The sequence below is a fragment of the Cylas formicarius genome, unplaced genomic scaffold, assembly GCF_029955315.1.
Source record: "Cylas formicarius isolate icCylForm1 unplaced genomic scaffold, icCylForm1.1 PGA_scaffold_1__22_contigs__length_36826433, whole genome shotgun sequence".
NCBI lineage: Eukaryota > Metazoa > Arthropoda > Insecta > Coleoptera > Brentidae > Cylas > Cylas formicarius.
Window position 1 is genome coordinate 22,577,573 of NW_026844264.1, and position 21,298 is coordinate 22,598,870.

Here is a 21,298-nt window from a genome sequence, read left to right on the forward strand (position 1 = left end):
ATTAGTGTTTTGTCTGTTGTTTTCTCATCGCGTTGTTATTACTCTTCTAGAGAACATTTAAGACGTTTTTTGCATAAAAAGAATAACCGAATTAGAAGTTTTGTTATTTGGATGAGAAAATTAAAAATAATCGAGGAGGCAATTCGAAAAAAAATGAGACCATAGATTCCCTAAATTACAGACGCAAAACGGTATAAAACTTCTAAAGGTTTACAAAAAAGTCCGAGCAATTCAGAAAGTGTCAACAAGTGTTAACCTGGTTTAATTCCTAACGCTTTGTTATTATATTCGAAGAACCCAATCAATTTCAAAGTAGTCGAAAATTTATACATTTACATAAAGAGAATGGGCCGTATTGATTGTAATAGCAATATAGAATAGCTTATTTGGAATATTGTATTAAACAATTTTGTAAGAGAAAAATAAGGAGCAGTTTGTATCGCCCCTATTTGGAAACTTTCATAACCAATTATAAGGTGCAAGATTTTCCGAACAGTCAACGCGAAAAAAAAACACTTTCACTCGTTGAAACGCGTCGTTGTCCAATTTTGAACTTAACTTGCATAATATATCAAATTTGCCGACAGTACTGTTAACTCCCAAATTAATCAAGCAGAGAATCGAGGGCTCACGCATTGCTTGCCTTTTAGTGATCATCCATTCTATTTAAACCTTTAAGTTTACGTAGCGATGCCGTAGTTTCCGTCAAGCTTTGAATCGAATTTCTACGTGGCGTGAAATAACGAGCAGGAGAGAGCCGCTTCTTTGGCTATTATTGGTACCTAATGATTGTAACCCCGTCCAGACACTGAAAATAAATTTACCTAGGCCAAGTGTAGACCCCCGACACCTCGAAACCGTAATGCCAAGAACCGCTGTACGCGCCTTGGCCTTTCGGACCCGTGCACACACCGTGTCCATGGGCTTTTCCCTCCTCCCATCCGCCGCAGTATGTTCCGCCATCATCGAAATCAAAACGACCGCCATTTACTTGGCTTTTATTAGATGCGGTGCCCGTGGCTCCCGTAGCTGCCAAACTCCCTGCGTTGAAGCCATCGTCGGCTTGCTGTTGTTGTTGCATTTTACGCGAAATTTAACGAACTAGGCAACGACCAATCGTCCCTTGAATCGTTGATGGTGATGACCTTCGCGAAAAAGGGAAACTTGTCATCTTCGCATACCGCGCAGTTCGACGCTGCTTCCGCAAACGCAGGTCGTCGCGATACTGGGTCACAGTTGACGCTGGCATATCCAGACCCGGCCAACGGATCGCCGCTAACAGCGCCTCGGCGCGTCGACGTCCTTTCCAGATCGACACGACGCTATAATTGTTGGTTGCGTACCATTCATGCGAAATTTCGTATCGCCTTGTTGGACCTCGTGTCCGACGAAGCTCATAATTTCACACTTCGTCTCAACTTGAAATAATGCATATTTTCAGTGTGAAGGAAAATTTCTAATTGAACGCATATTTTTTCCATTCAGGAAGGCGAACTAACCTTTACATTTCACAAATGACAACAGCTTCAGCCCTCAGCTTGACATAAGCAAAATGAAGCAACAGTTAGAGCAATTAACATTAACTAACATTTTCACGCTTTCAAAATTCTCAGAAATGCAGAGACAAAACCAGATACTTGGTAATAGTTGACTGTAGGCTAAAGAGGGTATCGGAAGAAGTATCAAAAACATTAAACTGGAAACGGTGAAGGCTTATCAATAGTACGCTTCCACCCTGCGCGTAACCAAATCAGAGACGACACTACATAATGCTGTGGATCCGTGAAAGGAGTCACAATAAACCTTCTGCGCCGCAGTGAGCTCTCCTAACTGTAATCTGTAAATGTATTCTAATCAATCCAAAGCAAAATGTATAAAAAGTTATTTGGACAACAACTCACAGTTTCACTTGCCATAATATATATTTTCCATCTGAAACAAAATTTCTATTCTTTACATACCGCAATTCACAATCATTCACATTTTGTTTTCAGTCATGTGGAAAACTTGGTTAAAACAGTTGTTTCTGTAATGTGGCTCAGTCAACAAGGAATTTAGGTCAAAATTCTTAACAGATGGTAATACCTGATTTGTTAAACTCCCATTTCTGAACAAGTTCTATGCTTTCACCGTTGTCAAACAAACGCCAACTCAGCAGATATTCGACTATGCAAAATTAAAGTCACCAGACTCTTGACTTTTTAGCCGGGTTTCTCTTCCAGGTCAAGTTTAGAATAGGTACGAAGTACAGGGTACCTCAATTTAGGGCCAAGTTCCGTATCAATGACGTCGATAATATTCCGTAATGAAATTAAAATAATTGGTTTCACTTTCTGAAATTTTTGGTTTCAATCTTTTCTCCTTAATAAGCTAATTTATAAAAAAATCTAGAAATACATTTTTATTATTTGTAATTTTTGTTGAAGTCAAAAATCTCATATGGCGTTTCGTTTTATTTATTCGTTCGTATCATGACCATGAATTTTTACATGGACGCTACATTACATTTTTTCAGTTTTGAAAAAACCTCTACAACCAAAAATACGTTTTAAGTAGGTCTGCATTAAGTAGGGCTTGCCTGAGATGGACCGTAACGAATATTCTTCTTCGATTTGTAAACAACAACAGTCTTGTTTAAGACTACAGACAACAGATTATATCCGCGGTAGGTAAACGTACGTTATAAGAATACAGAATTTATTTATTAGAATCTGACAATTAAAGATTTTTTGAAGGTTCCTGTGTTTACTGTTACACTTTAAAATATGGAGACCGTGGAATGAAGCACGTGTTCCCCTGCTAGAAGACGACATGGAAAAACGCGCAGAATTTGAAGACGGAATGGAGATGGTTGTCGAACATAATGACACTTTAGAAGACGGGGATGGGGAAGGGGAAGTAGGAGCAGTTACTTTTTACTAATTTTTTATGTACATGTTTCAAGAATTGCGAGGCGAAAAGGATTGAAAACATACTTACATCCCGCTTGTTAGTGTAGATAGATAAATTCATAGGACGATCCTGGAATGGTTACGGATAAGGGTCTGCTCGGCAGGGTGTTCTATAAGGGGCTGCGATTTTGGACTAATAAACAATAGACAAAATTAATGACGGAGTCCGTTATAAAGGCATTATAATTCTGATGAAATGATGAAATTCGAGAGGTCCTTGTAGTTCAAAAAATTTAATTCGAAATGTTTCTATAGGTTTATCTCAGTTACCCCATATTCGTTTTCGAATCCCCATTAGTGAATCCAATCCCGCAAATGCGGGATCCTTCTGTGATGCTGCGGGATCAAGGTTGCGGAATTAATTGAGTGGGATCTGCGAGATTTGAGAGAATCAATGTCAAATTCTGTATTAGACAATCAAAGTGCACACGTATTTTGTTTAAATCTCTCATTGATCTGAAAATGACATAGTTATTTACTAAGAATTACCTAATACGTTGACGGATATTGAATGTGCTTTTAAAACTAGTACAACTGGTTGTAAGTGTTTTATACCGCGAAAATGCGCAACTACACTACAAATCATTCATGTTGATGAAGATGAAATGGATAATGTATCTAATCGGATAGTAAGAAGAATCGCTTTTGAATTTACGTACTACACGGGTAACAAGATCTGATACTTTTCATATGACTAAAACATGAAATTACCCTTTTTGAATTCAGAGGGAATAGGGGAATATACTTGGAAGCTCAAAAAAACAATAACAGATAAGGCGCTTTTTTTTTTCAACACACTCCAATACAAATAATTGCCGTTCCTCTATTAAATCTGAGAGACGCCATTTTACTCACTAGTTCGTTTTAACACGAGCGGAGCGGGTGTTTAACAAATCAGTGACTAATTAGGTATTTTCTACTAAGAAGTAGAAAAAAAAACAAAACTGACAAATATTTTCATACTGGCTGTTGTTCTTTAGCGACTAGCAGATCGCGTGCCGCCCCTGAATACAAAATTTTGAGGAACCTCAAAACAAGATTACCAAATTTACGTTGCATGTGCGCAAGTGACTTATCAATAATCCAAACAACAATTTATGAAATCCCAATATATCTTTGGAGATATATTACACAATCGGAAGTGAATAACTAAATGACAACGAAAAGAATTCTTTTAAGAGAAATATAGAATTACCAAAGCGATCAGCATTGTTTGTTGCAATATCTTATCATGATTAGGATAAAGTTCATTTATATCTGTAGGGTTACGATGTAAATGTTTGTAACATTTCATCAATTAGTCTCACGAATTTCTAAAAATGTTTGGAACATATAATTAAGACATTTCATATAACTATTTTAAATAAAATGTAGGTATAGCCCAGAATAATGAAACGTGTTTATTATAATTAAGTAAATTATTTCCAAGGCCACTTGAGGAAATGCTACAAACATTATATAATTAACATTTCATTATTAAAGATGATGAAAATGAAATAAAGGGTGTTTCATTAAAAAACGAACCAGCCTCTTCCAATTTGGCATTTAGTAAACATTTGTAAGGTTCATAAAATACATGAAATAAATGAAATGAAATCATGGTCAGTGACCTTTAGCCAAAGTGTGAAACCATCCAGAATAAATGTATACCTAGTCTACAAATATTGTCGAGAGTGTGACAAAATTGATTACAGTGAAAATTGCAGCAACAAATAAATGTGATAACATAATTGTAATTAATCAAAAATATTTTCGATATAACTGCTATATATTTTTAATTCGTTAGAAAACAACTTTTTCATTTATTTTGTCTTTTATTTTAATTCTCCTTTTAATACTGCTTAATTTCCGATAATAATTCTGGAAGCAAAATTTAATAGAAGAATTGAAAAATTATATTAATTTATCTATAGCAGTTCTTGTAACAAGATATGACCGCGCTCAACATTTTTTTAATGCTTTTAAAACCATAAACAACGAAAAATAAATGTACCTCGAAACGTGGAGCACCACTAAGATTTATAACTCATCGTGCGTGCTTTTTATTTAAGAACAACTAAAGAAATCAATGATTTTTAACCAAATTCGCCAATATGTGAGACGAGATAAATCGTTTTTTTAAAAAAAATGAACAAATAAATACATTTTGAAATCCATTAAATCAACAGAACTGTACATTGCATGTCGAGGAGTTGCTTTCTTTCCGTTTTCTCAAAGTGCTTTCATAAGTTGAATGTGCTTTAGTCAATTGCAGTTTTCAGTTTTGTCTGAATATTGCTTTGTTTTATTGTGTTTGTAGTATGATTTACTATTATTAAATTTTAACCTGAATTAAAAAAGAAGCGCACGGCTATGGAACACGTCTTGTCGTATGCCCCCCGGGGATATTTACGGTCCACATTCCGTGATAAGATAACCAGAATATTGCGTTGCTTTGCTCTTTGACTTATTTTGTACTCTGCAAAACCAGCTCCGGTTCGACGATATAATATGACGAGCGGTACCCGTCAGTAACTACACCGGAGTTGCGCACAACGCACCACAAAATGGACATTAAAAAAGTACTGATCGCCGATGCAGTGGACTCTGCTTGCATTCAGCTTCTGAAGGAACATTCCGTCCAAGTCGACTGTAAATATAAATTATCAAAAGAAGAATTAATCGACTTAGTTAAGGTAATTCTCACATATTAGTTTTAGTATATTTTTCATTGAAGTGCATCAGCTAACAAATAATGCCCAAATCGTTAACAAAACATCTCGAGCTTGGGTACGCGTGACAGATAGTTCGCAGCGACACGCGGAAAAATACGCAGCGTCGTGCGATACTGTTTTTGCAAAGGTATAACTTACAGTGGTAAGAACATTTGCGACTCAAATGATTTTTATTTTTTGTATTTTTATTATTGTATTTTTATATCCCGCAGATTAACGTTAGGTACAAGGAGTTTTAGATAAGAACTATTTTACAGTTATTTTCTATACACAGGACAGCTACCTAATGCGAAATTCTTTTTTATCTCCATAAGAGTTTATTTTAGAGAAAAATTTTAAATATGAAAGTAGTTGAAAGTGCTGCATGTAATGAAAATATTTTGTTTCTCAACACCGGGTATGTTACTTCATTTTTTAATTTTCTTAATGGTTTCTTTATACTTAATTTCAATAGTTTCTTCGCGATCTTGGTTAATTCAAAAATTTGACTATTTTTGACTGGTAGTAAATGCGGGGAACAGAAGAATGATGCTTTCGAAATTGATATTGAACGAAACCATTAGAATAGAATAACATTTGAATCTGCGTTTAGCTTTGTAATAGCATCGTTAACACAATTTTATAATTCCTTTCTAGTTTGTACAGACCTAGAGCACACTAGTTCTTTTATACAGCCGCGGAGTACAAATCGGAACTTCTGGATGCCCAGTATTAGAGTCCCTTTACACCTTTGTCAAAATCTAGACTAACTAGAAAGAATTTTGAGGTTTTATTGACTTTTGATAGACGATATGAAATAATAAGAAAAGTGTCAATTTATTGATCCCATATTTGAAAAATGAGGTTTTGCAGATTTGAAAAAGATGTAATTGGTTCGTAAGTTTTGGACACCGACATACAGGTAATTACGACTAGTCAAAAATGATTAAATGGCGCAGTGAAGATTTTTAAAATTATCAGTATATCGAAGAAACTATTGAAATTGCGTATACGAAAACCAATAGCAACCATGAAGTTTTGTCAGCAATACAATAATGAAATAATTTACCGGGAGTTCCATTTAACATAAGGAAGCACTTTTAAACAAACAACTTTTGTATTTAAAGTTTTTGGCTAAAAATGGAGATATAAAAGAATTCCGCAGTAGTGAACTACCCTGTATATAGATCTCTAAAAATGGAAATAAAATGCTCTACTAGTGATATAAAAATTTCGTAAACGTATCGTCATAGTATTGTTGACACAGCAATCATTCGAACTCTTTGTTATTAGCAGTTTTTTCAAACGCTCCAAAATGTATGTTGTTCTATTAATCAAATTAAATTTAATTGATTTTAATATATGAAGGTGATTGATGTCAATATTTCCCCAATACAATTTAATTTTTTTTATATTATTATATTTATTTTATTTTTATAAATTGCAGTTAATACGGAGTGACTTCAAAAATAAAAAATTGTGGAATTTATTATAAATTGCCCATTTTTTGAAGAATTTTAAAAATTACGTTGCCGTAGGAAAATTTACTTAAATCAACATTTCATCAGTTGCTTGATGTGATGTTATCGATTTCTGATAAATAATTTTTTATTGCTTCCTGCAATTATTGCTGGTAATTTTTCGATAATTATACTGCTTTTATGGGAATATTTACATGTGAGAAATATTTATATATAAATTTAATAGTATCTTTTTCCAGATCAATGAAACCCGTTTTCAAGTTGTTGTCTGTTGTAGGTCTCGTATGAAATAAGGCTATATACATCTAACTTCTAGTATTCCTTCCGAAAAAGTCTTATTTTACGGACACAAAAATAAATCGAATAAACAAACAACACACTAAGAATCGCTATTTAAAGCAATTGCACAAAAGGTTAGAAAGTCTATTTAATTTTTAATTATGATCCACACACATACATAGGTGATTGACTTATTTCAATTTTTAAAAATATAATTAATTTTTGTTTTTTTTACGTAAGTCAAAATTAAAAAAAATCAGGCCCGTTTACGTTGCCCACACCTTTGTAGTTTTTTTTTACACTTCGTTTACCAATCCGGTCCAAATTTAAATGGTGTACAAGGTGTTAGGCAAATTCATGCGAATGCCTGCTCTAAGTTTTAGCTGATTTATTTAAACAAGGGCAAAGCATTTAAGTTTTTTATCCAATAAATTATTCAGTATCTGCTAAAATGACGGGAGATTTATCATTTTACTGTAACCCTAGCGGAGGAATTTTATGTATTTTCCAACAGTTTTCTTTATAAATCACTAGTGTTTAATTTTTGGTATATAGGAAATACAGGTAAAATCCTACCTACCTATCGATAGTATGCGAAATGTGGAATTTATTTTCAGAAGGTATTCTGGCGGTTGGTGTAACTATAAAAACGCGATTTAGCCGCTTGCCAAAGAAAAGTCGTTAATTTCGCTTTTATGGATCTTATTACGAAATGATGATTTTAGCTGGTTTAAAGTAGATAAATATTTTGAAGTTAAATTGGTCGAATTAATTGTTGTTGTATTTAAGTTGGTTAGACGATCACTGCTAACATTCTTAAAATTATAAACATCGAAATCCATCAGGCACTTGAACGCAATAAAATTTGAATTTTAGCTCAAGCATTGGTATTATGTATAACTTACACCTCACTATTATAGTTTCAATTTTAATACATGTTAAATTTAAACTTTGATTTGATTTTAAAACAAGCCCAGTGAATATTCATTAAATGTTCAAAAATTTGCAACTATGAATTTTATATTTTTACTTAAGTCGCTGACTAAAGTTTTTTATTCAACAAATTTATTCTAAAAAAAGTGTTTTTCTACTCCCGTCTGTAAAATATCTAATTACCCATCGATTTAGCGTCCGGGAAGCGTCACTTTACCACGTCAGTTTCGTTTCCCATGAATCCGAGCCACTTCGGACATTTCCGAGATTTTACCGCACGGATTTGGGAGCAATCGGATGTTTTCGGAGATATTTCCCACGCTTCGAATTTTGACATTGTGTATTCGTGCTGATTTGCGAAAATGTACCCAAAAACTAACGGACGTAGAAAAAGTATAGTATGCAACACGTTCGGTAAATTTTTTAACTCACTCGTTTAATAAAAACTCGCTCCGCTCGTGTCAAATAAACTCGTGAGTCAAATGACGTGTACCGCACTTGTTGCTTGATATACTATTAATTTGTATGGATTTTTTTCTGGATTAATAACTTACACCACATGAAAAAATCCTTGTCACGTTTTATTCTGCCTTAATATTTTTTTAAATAAATGTTCTGGGTACTCTTATTGCTTACTTAAAAAAAATATATTTTCTTCGTTTCAGCACTATGATGGGGTTATCGTGCGATCTGATACAAAAATTACTGCAGAAATCATTTCGGCCGCGGCTGGAAAAAGGTTAAAAGTGATCGGCAGAGCTGGAGTTGGAGTGGACAACATCGACGTCAATTCCGCTACAGAAAATAACGTCATTGTGCTAAAGTAAGTTAGTCTATTAGTCGAGAATAACTGTTATCGATAAGAAAGTGACTCGGAATACGAACTTGTTAAACTACAATAACTTATTCAACTGATTTACATATTTAATTATATCATTTAAGACAAATGTAATTTTCTTTTTTGAAAAAAGAGTGGTTTTAGAGACAAATTAAATACAGGTACAGCACGTGACCTTATCGCCCGATTTGTGTGCACTGTGTCTTGGCAACGCCTGTTTGACTTCATTGTAAAGCAAATTTTATATATTCGCTTCCTTCATTTGCGTTATTGACCGTCACCCTTGTGCAAAAAATGATTACCATTTCTTTTCGTTGCACGTCAGATATTTGGTTCACTTGTATTAAAAATAGCTCCTATTTCGCATACGCTTGCCGTTTTCTGTCGATATATTTTTTAATCTGATTAATTTTTTTTGATTCACAGTGCCCCATCAGGAAATGCTATTAGCGCCTGCGAACTAACTTGCGCTTTGATCACGAATCTCGCTAGAAATGTTTCTGCCGCCAATTTATCTCTCAAAAGCGGAAAATGGGACCGAAAACTATATGCGGGGCGCGAACTCTCCGGCAAAACCTTAGCCATTGTAGGATTGGGAAGAATCGGGAGGGAAGTGGCTCTCCGAATGCAATCTTGGGGAATGAAGGTAAACTGTTAGCGGAAAATTGTTTAATCGTATTGGTATAGGCCTCGGTATGAGTATTGTCTAAACAAATCTGGATTTCCACTCCAATGCTGAAAATTTACTCAACGTATTTTGGACGAAATCAGTCAGTGATTTGAACGCAAATGCAGATATGTCGCTACTGCATTTCTATTATTCTATTCCTTTCTATTTCCACCTGCGATGTGCCTGTTGCGTTAGGACATTCCCGATCACTATGCGCACACACCTTGACTCGCTCTCCCCGCAAGAGCTCTATACTCCTGAAGAAGTACAGTACCTCTTTAATTGTTTCTTGTTCTCCTGAATCAAGCCCTCATGAGCTCGAATCACCTACAGAGCTGACTTCAGCGTTACTCCCCCTAGAACAGGTGTCTTGCTTCCTTCTGTTTGTGAACAGAAAGTAGTGCTATTACGTAACCAAATTAAGTTTAGAATAAGAGTTTTGTTTTTTATCACATATACGCAAAATCCGAATTTTATCCTGACTTTAAAAAATAGAAAAACAATTTGCAAATTACAATTTTTTTTTATGAATCCTCGACCTTTGCTTTGTTGACGGCGTAGTAAAGGAGCAGTAATCCATAATCGGCATGAGCCTAGATCTATTTAGCTCATAGTATGAGTATCCTTCCCATCGGCGAGTATATTACTAAATTATTTCAAGAGAAACAAGTGTTAAGCAATTAATTAATTTCAAGTCATCACTCTAGCATATATCTCAATTCATTTTATTAATAAATGAAAAAATGGTAATTTTTGAAACATTAAAATAGATTTTATGCATTTGCAGACGATAGGTTACGATCCATTGGTCTCTGCAGAGGACGCCAAAAAGTTCAACGTTGAATTTTTGCCCTTAGAAAAAATATGGACGCTTGCAGATTACATAACCGTTCACACGCCTCTAATTCCAGCCACCAGAAGTAAGTAACCAATAACTTTTTCAAATATTTCGTGCAACTGTATTTAGAAAAAGTAAAGTTTACCACAATCCGACAATCCGAAAACCAGTGCATCTATCAAACTGGTGATTGTAGCCGATTGCATAAAATTTTTGTAAAAGAGGAAGATGGCGTATCAGCGTAGTTTCACTCAAACCAACCATTAAGTTTATCTCGCTTTCTAAGCGTACCCAGTATTTTCTGTTATTGGGTCTTAACTTACCTATCTTATAAAGTAAAATGTTCGATAGTTTAAATTGTAGGGATCATGTAATATTTTGAAGTATGCAATAAAATTAAATATTGTATAATTTCAGTTAGTTCTTTAGTTTTATACTACATAACAAATATATTGCTGCAAACGTTAGCTAAGCGAATAATATGAACATCTGGAAACAATACAATTAGTTTATTAAAAGTAGAGGCAAATGATTAACTTTTGCCTTTTTTTCAGATATGATAAACGAAAGCGTATTTAAGATCTGCAAAAAAGGTGTCAAAATAGTAAACGTAGCGCGAGGTGGAATTATTAGTGAACCAGATCTACTTGCCGCACTTAAGTCGGGACAGTGTGGAGGAGCGGCCCTAGATGTGTTCGAAGAAGAGCCTCCTAAGAGTCCAGTCACTTTGGAATTAATTGCACATGAAAAAGTAGTTGCCACCCCTCACCTTGGCGCAAGTACCGCTGAAGCTCAGATACGAGTAGCAGTCGAAATCGCTGAGCAATTTATCGCTCTAAAAGGGATCAGTACAGAGTACACGGAAACACCCGGTATAGTGAATCGAAACGTGCTCGCTAAGCTTAACCTATAGATCAGTTAATTATTTATTAAACTTGTACCCAGCGATTAAATATATCTTTAACAAAACAGAAAAATTTTGGACGTTTTAGCTATTGTTCCTTTCCCTATTTCTTTTTAGAAAAAGTAAACGACATGATTCTTTAAATCTCTTAAATATAAAAAGAGACTGAAAAGGTAAACTTGATAAAAACATTGAAATCACAAAAAATTAAGTAAATTGGAACTACGATAAACGAAATAAAGCTGTAAAACATAATTATAAGAAATAATTTAGACGAAAATTATTGTAAAACTTCACTATAAACAACTCGATAGACATAAAATTTTTATAATAGGCATAGACAGGGAAAGTCCAATTTCATATTATCTGGGGATATTGCAAAACTAAATTCTGGAATTAACTACCAAGGCGGAGCAGATAATTTGGACAAGGTGAACTTATGTATCCACATTATTAATTTTTTTTTACGGGAAAATTTTTCCAAACGTACAGAAAGTTCTTAATCGACAAGCAAAAAATGTTAGCTTTAATGATTTAAAATCAACATTTTAAATTAAAAAAAAAGTTCTTGCGCAAATTGAACAGTTCAGTTTAATAAATATGGCAGTACTTTCAATATGGCTTCAGATTTCGATTTAGCTGTACTGCGGAACTCATTTAGTTTGAAACTGATGCTACTAATTTCGAACCAAACAAATTTCAAAAGAGCGAGGTTTGTTATATCAACATCATTCGAGAAACTGTTGTGGCCGATTCGCAAGAAAATTCGAGAATCAATTAATCTAACGCAAAAATTTTTAAAAAACCTGTGCTTTAGCTAAGCGCAAATGTTGAATATCCAAATTTCGAAAATTCTGTTTTACAAATAAATTGAATTATAGAAAGAATGCTATGAGAAAATGGAGCAATGTTTAAATAATTATTTTTTTTTTACTCCCGTCTGTAAAATACCTAATTACCCACCGATCTAGCGTGCGGCAAGAGTAACTTTACCACGTCAGTTTCGTTTCCCACGGATCCGAACCACTGCGGACATTTCCGGGATTTTACTGCACGGATTTGGGAGCAATCGGATGTTTTCGGAGATATTTCCCACGCTTTGAATTTTGACATTTGTCAATTCTGACGGATATGTCAGTGAATGTATTCGAGCTGTTTTGCGAAAATGTACCCAAAACTAACGGTCGTAGAAAAATTATAGTATGCAACACGTTCAGTAAACTTTTTAAGTCAAATAAACTCGTGAGTCAAATGTTAATCGCACTTTTTGCATAATATACTATTAAAAAATCTAATTTTGCCTACATTACTAAATTTTATGTAATAATAGTATATTATATTAGTTTATTTCACACGAGCGAAGCGCATCGGAGCGAGTGTTTAATAAACGAGTGACTTAAAAAGTTTACCGAATGTGTTGCATACTATAATTTTTCTACGACTGTTAGATTTTGGGTACGTTTTCGCAAAACAACGCGAATACATTCACTGACATGACCGTCAGAATTGACAAACATCAAAATTCAAAGCGTGGGAAATATCTCCGAAAATATCCGATTGCCCCCAAATCTGTGCGGTAAAATCCTGGAAATGTCCGAAAAGCGATGCTTGCCGCACGCTAGATCGGTGCGTAATTAGGTATTTTACAGAAGGGAGTAGAAAAACTTTTTAACTCACTCGTTTATTAAAAACTCGCTCCGCTCGTGTCAAATAGACTCGTTAGTCAAATGCCGTTTACCGCACTTGTTGCATAATATACTATTAAAAAATCAAATTTTACCTACATTACTAAATTCTATGTAGTAATAGTTTATTATGCAACAAGTGCGATAAACATTTGACTGGCGAGTTTATTTGATACGAGCGAAGCGCAGCGGAGCGATTGTTTAATAAACGAGTGACTTAAAAAGTTTACCGAACGTGCTGCATACTATATATTTTCTACGACCGTTAGATTTTGGGTACATTTTCGCAATTCGCGAATACATTCGTGTGACGCTTCTCGCACCCTAGATCGGTGTGTAACTAGGCATTTTACAGACGGGAGTAGAAAAAAGTAAAATAATAAACAAATTCAAATAGTTTTGATTGTAATGCTTTTTCAAAAATTTATTTTTGTTGTTCGTAAGGAATACTTTCAATCATTTTGAATTAAATTGAGCCTACGAATATCTCAATAATTATGAATTATGAATTTCAATGAAAAATCGGAAGAAATGTCTTGTAGGAAAAACATTCTGTGTTTTGATTACTTTCTTTCAATATAATATAAGGTGGTTTAAATGAAAGAAAATTTGGCAGCATTTTCATGTTTTCGGCCCAATAATCCGAAGCTATCAAAATTGTGTTATTTTTTTTAATGGAAATATCAATCCGCAAACTTATTCTCCGCATGTGTTTCGAACTACTAGACATTTCTATCTTTCTAACCAGCAAATTGGTGGATGTGACAATGAACCTTTTTCTCTTTTCACGTAGCTCTTACCGTTTACGAGATCATCGTGCTTATCCTGTAGACACTTAAATAATCTAATGGAATAATGTGTCCACACTTTCTCCAAAATTGGAAAAGCGGAATCTAAAACTATTGGTATGGGATTTTACATAAACTAGGCATAAAATAAAAACTAAAAATAAAATTCTTGAGTACATTCCGAAATTTTAATAGTATGAATTTTGATTATATAATTTTTCCGGAATTATAACAAATCGTTGCTATAAGCTCCTGTAATAATTTTGATTTTAACACAAACACAAATCATACTTGGGCACCCAACTAAACAACTGCCAATAGAAAGACGGTTTCTGGTGCTTTCCTGTTTTTACAAATTTATGCTTCCCAGTATGTTCGTATGTTGTGCATAATTAAAGAAGCAATTAGCAGAACCAATTACCTTAATCGGTTTTTAAACACACCTCTGTTTTCACAGGCATCTAAATTCTGAAGTTATATTGACAGAATCGACCGAGTGGCTCCAGTACAAATGTACAAATGTCTAGGATAAATTTCTTGTTAAATTGAAAGGTAATAAGCACAGTTTAAGTAGCAACATTCTTTTCCACCTTATATTGGTTTGTGCAGGATGGTCGTAAATGTAGTGGCGGTTGTTGGAATGAAAAATGGTATAGAAGTACCCAATTTTTTGTGTATGTATAACGCCCTATATATCGGTAGGTAGTTAAGATACCGCCATGGGCTCTTTACCATTAAATATTTCTCAAAAATCGAGCCCAATTATTGCAATTACAACCACCCTGTGCAATTTGGTATAATTACATTCCAGCCAATATTCATTTACCAGACTCGCTTTTTGATTTCAAGTTCGTATAAGCTGCAATATGACAAAAAAATAAATAAATTTAAATTATTTTGAAAACTTTAAAGTAAAAAATATATTTATATATACTCTTTATAGTTTTTAGGTCTCTGAAAAGTCCCCTAGATGTAGTTTTCGTACATTTGCAAGCAAATAAAAGTATTTCTGAAAGAAATCTATTGCATGACACTTTTGTTTATGCGTTTGCGATAATAATTTCTTAATTGGAAGGCATGTGATTTGCTAACTAGACATAAATTATATTACCTTACCTCCTAACCAAACCCCAACAATACTCACTTCAATAATTCAGAACTGTATTTTATAAGTGAAGTGTTAATTTATTTCAGTTAAATTGATGGAATTTTCAGTTTCAGATATTCAGAAGCACTCTGTCAAAATGTTCGCCCGAGAACTTACAATTTCAGGACACCCACATGTAGTGACCAATGCGGATGATGAAAGAAATATATATTTGGAAGGGAGTATGCCCCTCTTTCAGAAACAATCGCAAAACTTGGTAAAAGTAGCCCCTGCACCAACAGACTTTTACAAAACCGAATTGCGGGGAGGTAAAATCAATGCCTTCGAGAACGAATCTTATGAATTTAGCATTGTTATCAACTACTTAAAGCCCGTCCTAAGAACGTTAAGAATATTGGGATTGCTTCCGGTAGCGAACTCGGACCGAGGATATTTCGTGACCATTCACTGGATTGTTTATTCTGTGCTTTTATTATTATTTATTATGGGTGCGTAAATATTCTACTATAGCATGAACTAAATGCATCAAAAAATCTGCATGTTGTTAATTTTTAACATCCAAGTTTCCAACTAGTACCAACATAACTTATATGCATTGATAGTCGCGTCCATTTATTAGTCGGATATAAACTTCGTAAAAAACTTCCAGAGTAGTTCATATCTGCGTGATCTCTTTACTGGAATACCCTAAATATCATTTGTTAGAGTCTCTGAACCTATTTGATCAAATACTTATTGCTCTCTTTATGATAATTAAATATGAACACAAGAAGTGAAATTTGAAATAGTTCAGAACACAAAACTCGAGAAAATGTTATTTTGGCAGTGGGGAGTTTGCAAACGTGGAAAATAATGGGTCACCAAATGTAATTTGCAGAAATTTAAAAATGAATGTAGGAAAATTGTATTTGGTATTCCCCTAAAAAACCTACAAGAAGGCGTCTGATAGCAAAATGTTTTGGTCTGAAGAACGTTTGATGAACATTTCGGGCCAATACAAATCCTTTCCTGGAAATAGTTTGTCTTAATCTTCATCGTATTGGCTTTGGACGCTGTTATTGGGTAAAGCCATTAACAAAGAATTTATTCGCACTTGAGTGACAAGGCAGAGGTGGGCCAGGTGTATTTCTTTATTTATGATATATTTCTTGAGTGTTGATCATTTGCGGCAGTGTTGAATAATCGTTTTTACTGTGCGTTTTGAAAAAGTTATTTTACCAGATGCTTTTTACAAAACTTCTGGGTTCCTCCTGCGTCGGTTGGCTTCTTCAGAACTTGACTGAAACTTTTTCAGTTTCAGTTTCAGTCAAGCTCTGAGGATGATTGGCGAAACGTCAGCAATTTCGACTAAGCAAAAACCGACGCAGGAGGAGGAGGAAAATATATTGTCCTTACCAAAGCGAAGTTGTTCCTAACATGAATAAACTGAAAAAGAAGTTAGAAGAAGAAGAAACTAACCAATTTAAATATAAGTCGTGCCACCCCCCATGGAGTTGTTTGTAAAATGGGAGTTAAGTACCCCAAGACAAAAGGCAACTAGTAATGGAATCACACAGATTACGTACTTACACTTTTCTTAATGAAACATGGGTTGATGTATTTAAAGGATGCGTTGATTCCACTCAAAACTGTCAGACGAAAGGAATTTCAAATAAAAGAAAACGCATCACCATAATGCGATATGCGATAATATGGTTGGACATACTGTTTTACCAAACCAAGTAAAATCAAAATGTGATAAAAAATGTAATTTTATAAAAATTGAGGACTCTCACATTTCTATACAAAATAACATAAATCCTACAGCATTAGATTTAGACATTGAGAATAAAAATTTAATTATGTCTAAATATTCTTTGCTATGAATTAATTTAATAAGATTATTTAATAAGATTATACCCCCCTAAATAAAGGAAAAAAATTATATAATTATTATATTATTACAAAAACCTTGGAGAGTACGTCCCCAATGTTCTGTCCTTTAATGTCTACCGGATCCGAGTTTTATTGCCGTGGGCAGTAACTTCCATAGTTGTGGGCAAAAGCTGGCACGATGAGGATGGAGACAGACTACAACGCATATTTCGTGGCGTGTCTTTAATTATTTATCTATATTTAGCTAGCTGCTCTTTTGGGGACCATATCTTATATATTTCATTGTACTTATTCGAAATAGTCACTAGTATCGCATATCTGATTTACTCATTTCAGATAACAATATGTCGCAATTATTTATTTGCAATTAAATATTGAGTCTGATCCTCCAGATTTTTATTGCGGGGAAAGCAAGCAAAGAAATAAAAAACCAAATTTCAGGTTATACAGCCTTTATACAACTCCATAAAGTAGAAGAGGCCAAAGCCGGAGAGGGGCGGTTTGAGGAAGCTGTTATAGATTACTTATTTACAGTTTATCTCATCCCCATAGTGACTAACGTCATAGGTTTATACGAGGCCAAGAAACAAGCTGAAGTCCTCAACCAGATCATATCATTCGAAAAAATATATAACAGTACCACTAAGAAGAAATTGGACCTATTTCTCGCAAACAAACCACTTTTACTGTCCATTGCTTTGCCTATTATTGGCAGTGGAATTATGGTGGTCACCCACGTTACTATGTCAAACTTTGTCGTATTTAAGGTGAGTAGCAATACGGCACCTGAAATTTCGAAATCGCTTAATCATAACAAATTTGGTTTGTTATTATATTATATTATCAAAAAATTATTAGGGCACTTTTTTAAGTCAGATTCCCGTGTTATATGGTTCTTGGTGTCTGTCATGAAAAACAGCGGAAGGTGTTTCTTATTTATGTATGAGGGATTTCAAGCAAAATTGAACTAACAGAACAGTTTAAATTTTATCATTTTAGATTACTCAAGAAATACCCTATATCTTGCGAAATATTTTTATAATTTCAACTATCTTAATGCAACCGCCGCATTTGACTCAATTAAGTGCTATAATAGTATTTTTATTCTATTCAAAAATTTTAAATTGGAAAACGACCTATAACATAGTCGGCAGTGAAGATATCGCAATTCGGTCTACCATGGCTCAAAGATGTATTTTGCTCTATGTATTTTAGGAATAGGTATTTCCTTTTAAGCCACTTCAATTACTGCTACCTCGTTCAACATATAATATTTCTGCAGTCAACAAGGTAGTTTAAGCACTGTTTTAAGTATTAGTTAAATGATCAAGTACTCAATAAATCAAAATCAAAGTAGGAATAATTTTTCTTTTGTAATTTTTTTTGGGTTTTTTGAACACAGCAATTTCGAGTAAAAGTTATTTTCATGTCTTACTACTAAGGTGTGCATATACACTAAATGAAATAAAGACAGTCTATAGTCGAAATTTGAGAGTGTACAATTCAAATCAGAATAAGTATTTGGAGTTCACACCCGTATGATTTTAAGGAAGATGCACCTCTAACTTCTATTACTTTACACAATTCTAGTTTTTATCATCAAATTCGAACCAAAATCCCAACCAATTATAAATTTCTGTTTAGGTAATACCTTACTGCTACATCAATGTGGTAACTTACATGTTAGGAGGAGCTTGGTACATCTATTGCAACATCATCGGCAAAGTCGCTACCATCATAGCTGAAGATTTTCAACAGGCCCTCAAAAATATTGAATCTTCAATAAAAGTCGCCGACTATCGTTCAATGTGGATGATGTTGAGCAGGATAATACGAAATGTCGGGAATTCTTTCGGCTACGCGTTGCTATTTCTCTGCTTGTACCTATTTTTTGTGGTCACTCTGACCATATACGGATTATTGTCACAAATTCAGAGCGGAATGGGTACCAAGGATATAGGGTTAACCATTACGGCCAGTTCGGCTGTGATGATGCTGTATTTTATTTGCGATGAGGCCCATTACGCTTCAGCTTGTGTAAGAATAATAGGTTGCGAACCATAAACAGGGTGTTTCGTTAATAATACCCGACATAAACGGAAGGTGCTTGTTAAAATATTTCTTTCTAACAATAAAAGTTCCATAACTTAAAATTTGACCTTTTTAAATCTCTCCAGTTTAGTATCGTCACAATAAGATAATTATTAATGAAAATCCAGATGATATGGTCAGTTACTGCGTAAAAAAAAATAGCGTAAATCTTAAATTAAATGAGAAACTGTAAAACTTAAAAAATAAAATAACATCAGTTCTTCAGAAAAAAACAACTTTACTAACTTATTAATGCATGAATTTAATGAAACAGGAATTATTTTTTGCTCCCTCTCAAGTGCTTTAAGATATTCAGGTTGCGAGAAATTATTTGTGGCATTTTGAATACACCATTTTCATTCCCTTGTGTAGTACTTTTAATGAAACAGTCTGGATTTGTTCATATTTTAATAAATCAGCAAAATTTAAGTGCGCTCGTATCCTTTGCAGAGAAATGATCTGAAGTGATTGTGCATTTTTCATTAATTCTTAAAAGAAACTTAAACCCTTCTGAATAGTTAGATCTTATTCAATTTAATACAAAACAAATTAATAAGGATCAAATAAATTTCTCGAAATAGCGTCCATGAACTAGTAAAAATCCATCTAACAGGTGTGTTAAAGTTCTATTTACGCACTTAAATCAAGCAAAGCTTATAAATAAACTAAAATACCAAAAAAAAAAGTTACTGTGATTCAGTTTCTAAAGTTCAAAGGTTCCGCGTACCCTCAAGATTTATTCATGGGACAAAAAAAATGTATTTGTCAGAAAATTTTCATGTTTACAAGTTTTTTAAAATTGAAAAAAGAAATCTTCCGAGAGGCCGCTGGACTACGTAAGTTAATCTAGCTGGTGCTAAATTGGGCCCTCTTTTAACATATCGCGTTCATAATATTAACAAGCACACAATTTATTCTCTTGAAAGAAGTTAAGAAATATTCTGTGTATACATTTGTAGGTCCGTACCAATTTTCAAAAGAAAATCCTTCTGGTGGAGCTGTCTTGGATGGACGATGATTCGCAACAGGAAGTACGTGGGTACTTCATGTCAAAATTGAACTAACACAAACACGATTTTTAGATCAACATGTTCCTAAGGGCAACCGAAATGAATCCTACAGACATGTGTCTATGTGGATTTATAGACGTAAACAGAAATTTATTTAAATCGGTGAGAATCATTTCCCAATAAAAAATTTTCACTGACTTTGCATTTTCAGCTATTGGCTACCATGGTTACGTATTTGGTAGTGTTACTGCAATTCCAGATAAGCATTCCCGACGATTCTCTCCCAGATAATAATAATACCACCACAACGTAATACTTATTTGCTGATTTTGATTTGTTAGTGTTTAAACAAATGTTTAACCGAGAAACTAGATAATTTTACAAACTGAAATTTGTTTAACAATGCCGATTTTACTATCCTTAATATTCTGTCCGACTCGGTTAAAGAAAAATTATGTAATGTTTCCGAGGTATAAAAGGATTTTTGATTCTCATCATTACAAATGTATTGATTAAGAAACAGGTTTTAATACAACTTTATAATTTATTTCCTAGGAACATAAATAAAAAATAAATATCGTTAAATTCAAACAAGAAGTGCGTGTGAATTCTCTAAGTATAATAATTAATAAAATTAATTTTACAGACTCTGTATATTCTGATATATTCACTCAGGCTTAGAGTGAATATATCACATGAATCGAAGACCGCTCTCCTAATGAGATTAAGAGCTTCAAGTGTTAAAGTTGAAAAACTGTAACTTTAAAAACTGTCAAAACGGGTAAACTAACCCAAAATAGTGTTTGTTTTTTAATTTAAATAGATAGAATTTCGTGCTGTAGGTTTAAACCAAACTTCCTTGAAATTTACAAAAAAGTGTTTGGTTTAAGACCTTGCATATTAAAAATTATACTATTAAAAATTTTACCGATGATGATACCGAATTTTAGAGTATTTTAGAATGGTGCCTTAGAAAATTCTGCTAAATTTTATAAAATAAAATAAAATTATAAAATAAAGGAAATAAACTGTGTGATTTATTGAATTAAAATATTATTCGCGTTTCTTTGAAATTAGGTTCAAGTTGTATTGGGGGACGAATAGAATTATCTTTTATTGCAAAACATTGGTTTTTGTAATTGACATTGATTTAG

At 33.7% G+C, this 21,298-nt stretch overlaps 3 protein-coding genes across 5 annotated transcripts in view; 2 read left to right on the top strand and 1 right to left on the bottom strand.

Moving 5' to 3' along the window:
- Positions 1-3,320, bottom strand: part of LOC132697444 (junctophilin-2) — a 29,651-nt gene extending 26,331 nt beyond the window's left edge. The window contains exons 1-3 of one of the 2 annotated variants that reach the window (XM_060662967.1): positions 2,086-3,320; positions 1,500-2,026; positions 825-1,418 (exon numbers count right to left, since the gene is read on the bottom strand). In XM_060662967.1, coding sequence (XP_060518950.1) covers positions 825-1,081 — 257 coding nt within the window. In that variant the 5' untranslated portion in view covers positions 1,082-1,418; positions 1,500-2,026; positions 2,086-3,320. Of the gene's footprint in view, positions 1-824; positions 1,419-1,499; positions 2,027-2,085 lie in introns of those variants that run through there. The other variant, XM_060662971.1, reaches the window with a different exon arrangement.
- A 1,846-nt stretch (positions 3,321-5,166) lies between these two features.
- On the top strand, positions 5,167-11,652 carry LOC132697449 (D-3-phosphoglycerate dehydrogenase). The gene is made up of 5 exons (XM_060662978.1): positions 5,167-5,626; positions 9,003-9,160; positions 9,602-9,821; positions 10,633-10,765; positions 11,238-11,652. Exons 1-5 carry the CDS (start codon positions 5,498-5,500, stop codon positions 11,594-11,596), a joined length of 999 nt encoding a protein of 332 aa, XP_060518961.1. The 5' UTR covers positions 5,167-5,497; the 3' UTR covers positions 11,597-11,652.
- A 2,862-nt stretch (positions 11,653-14,514) lies between these two features.
- On the top strand, positions 14,515-20,857 carry LOC132697447 (gustatory and odorant receptor 24). Of its 2 annotated transcripts, none has more exons than XM_060662977.1 (7): positions 14,515-14,612; positions 15,276-15,656; positions 17,485-17,810; positions 18,688-19,080; positions 20,094-20,165; positions 20,217-20,306; positions 20,356-20,857. In XM_060662977.1, the coding sequence occupies exons 2-7, from the start codon at positions 15,305-15,307 to the stop codon at positions 20,455-20,457; spliced, it is 1,335 nt and encodes a 444-aa protein (XP_060518960.1). In that variant the 5' UTR covers positions 14,515-14,612; positions 15,276-15,304; the 3' UTR covers positions 20,458-20,857. The 2 variants fall into 2 exon arrangements, with proteins under 2 accessions (XP_060518960.1, XP_060518959.1); XM_060662976.1 differs by lacking the exon at positions 14,515-14,612 and adding an exon at positions 14,621-14,734.
- The last annotated feature ends 441 nt before the right edge of the window (positions 20,858-21,298 follow it).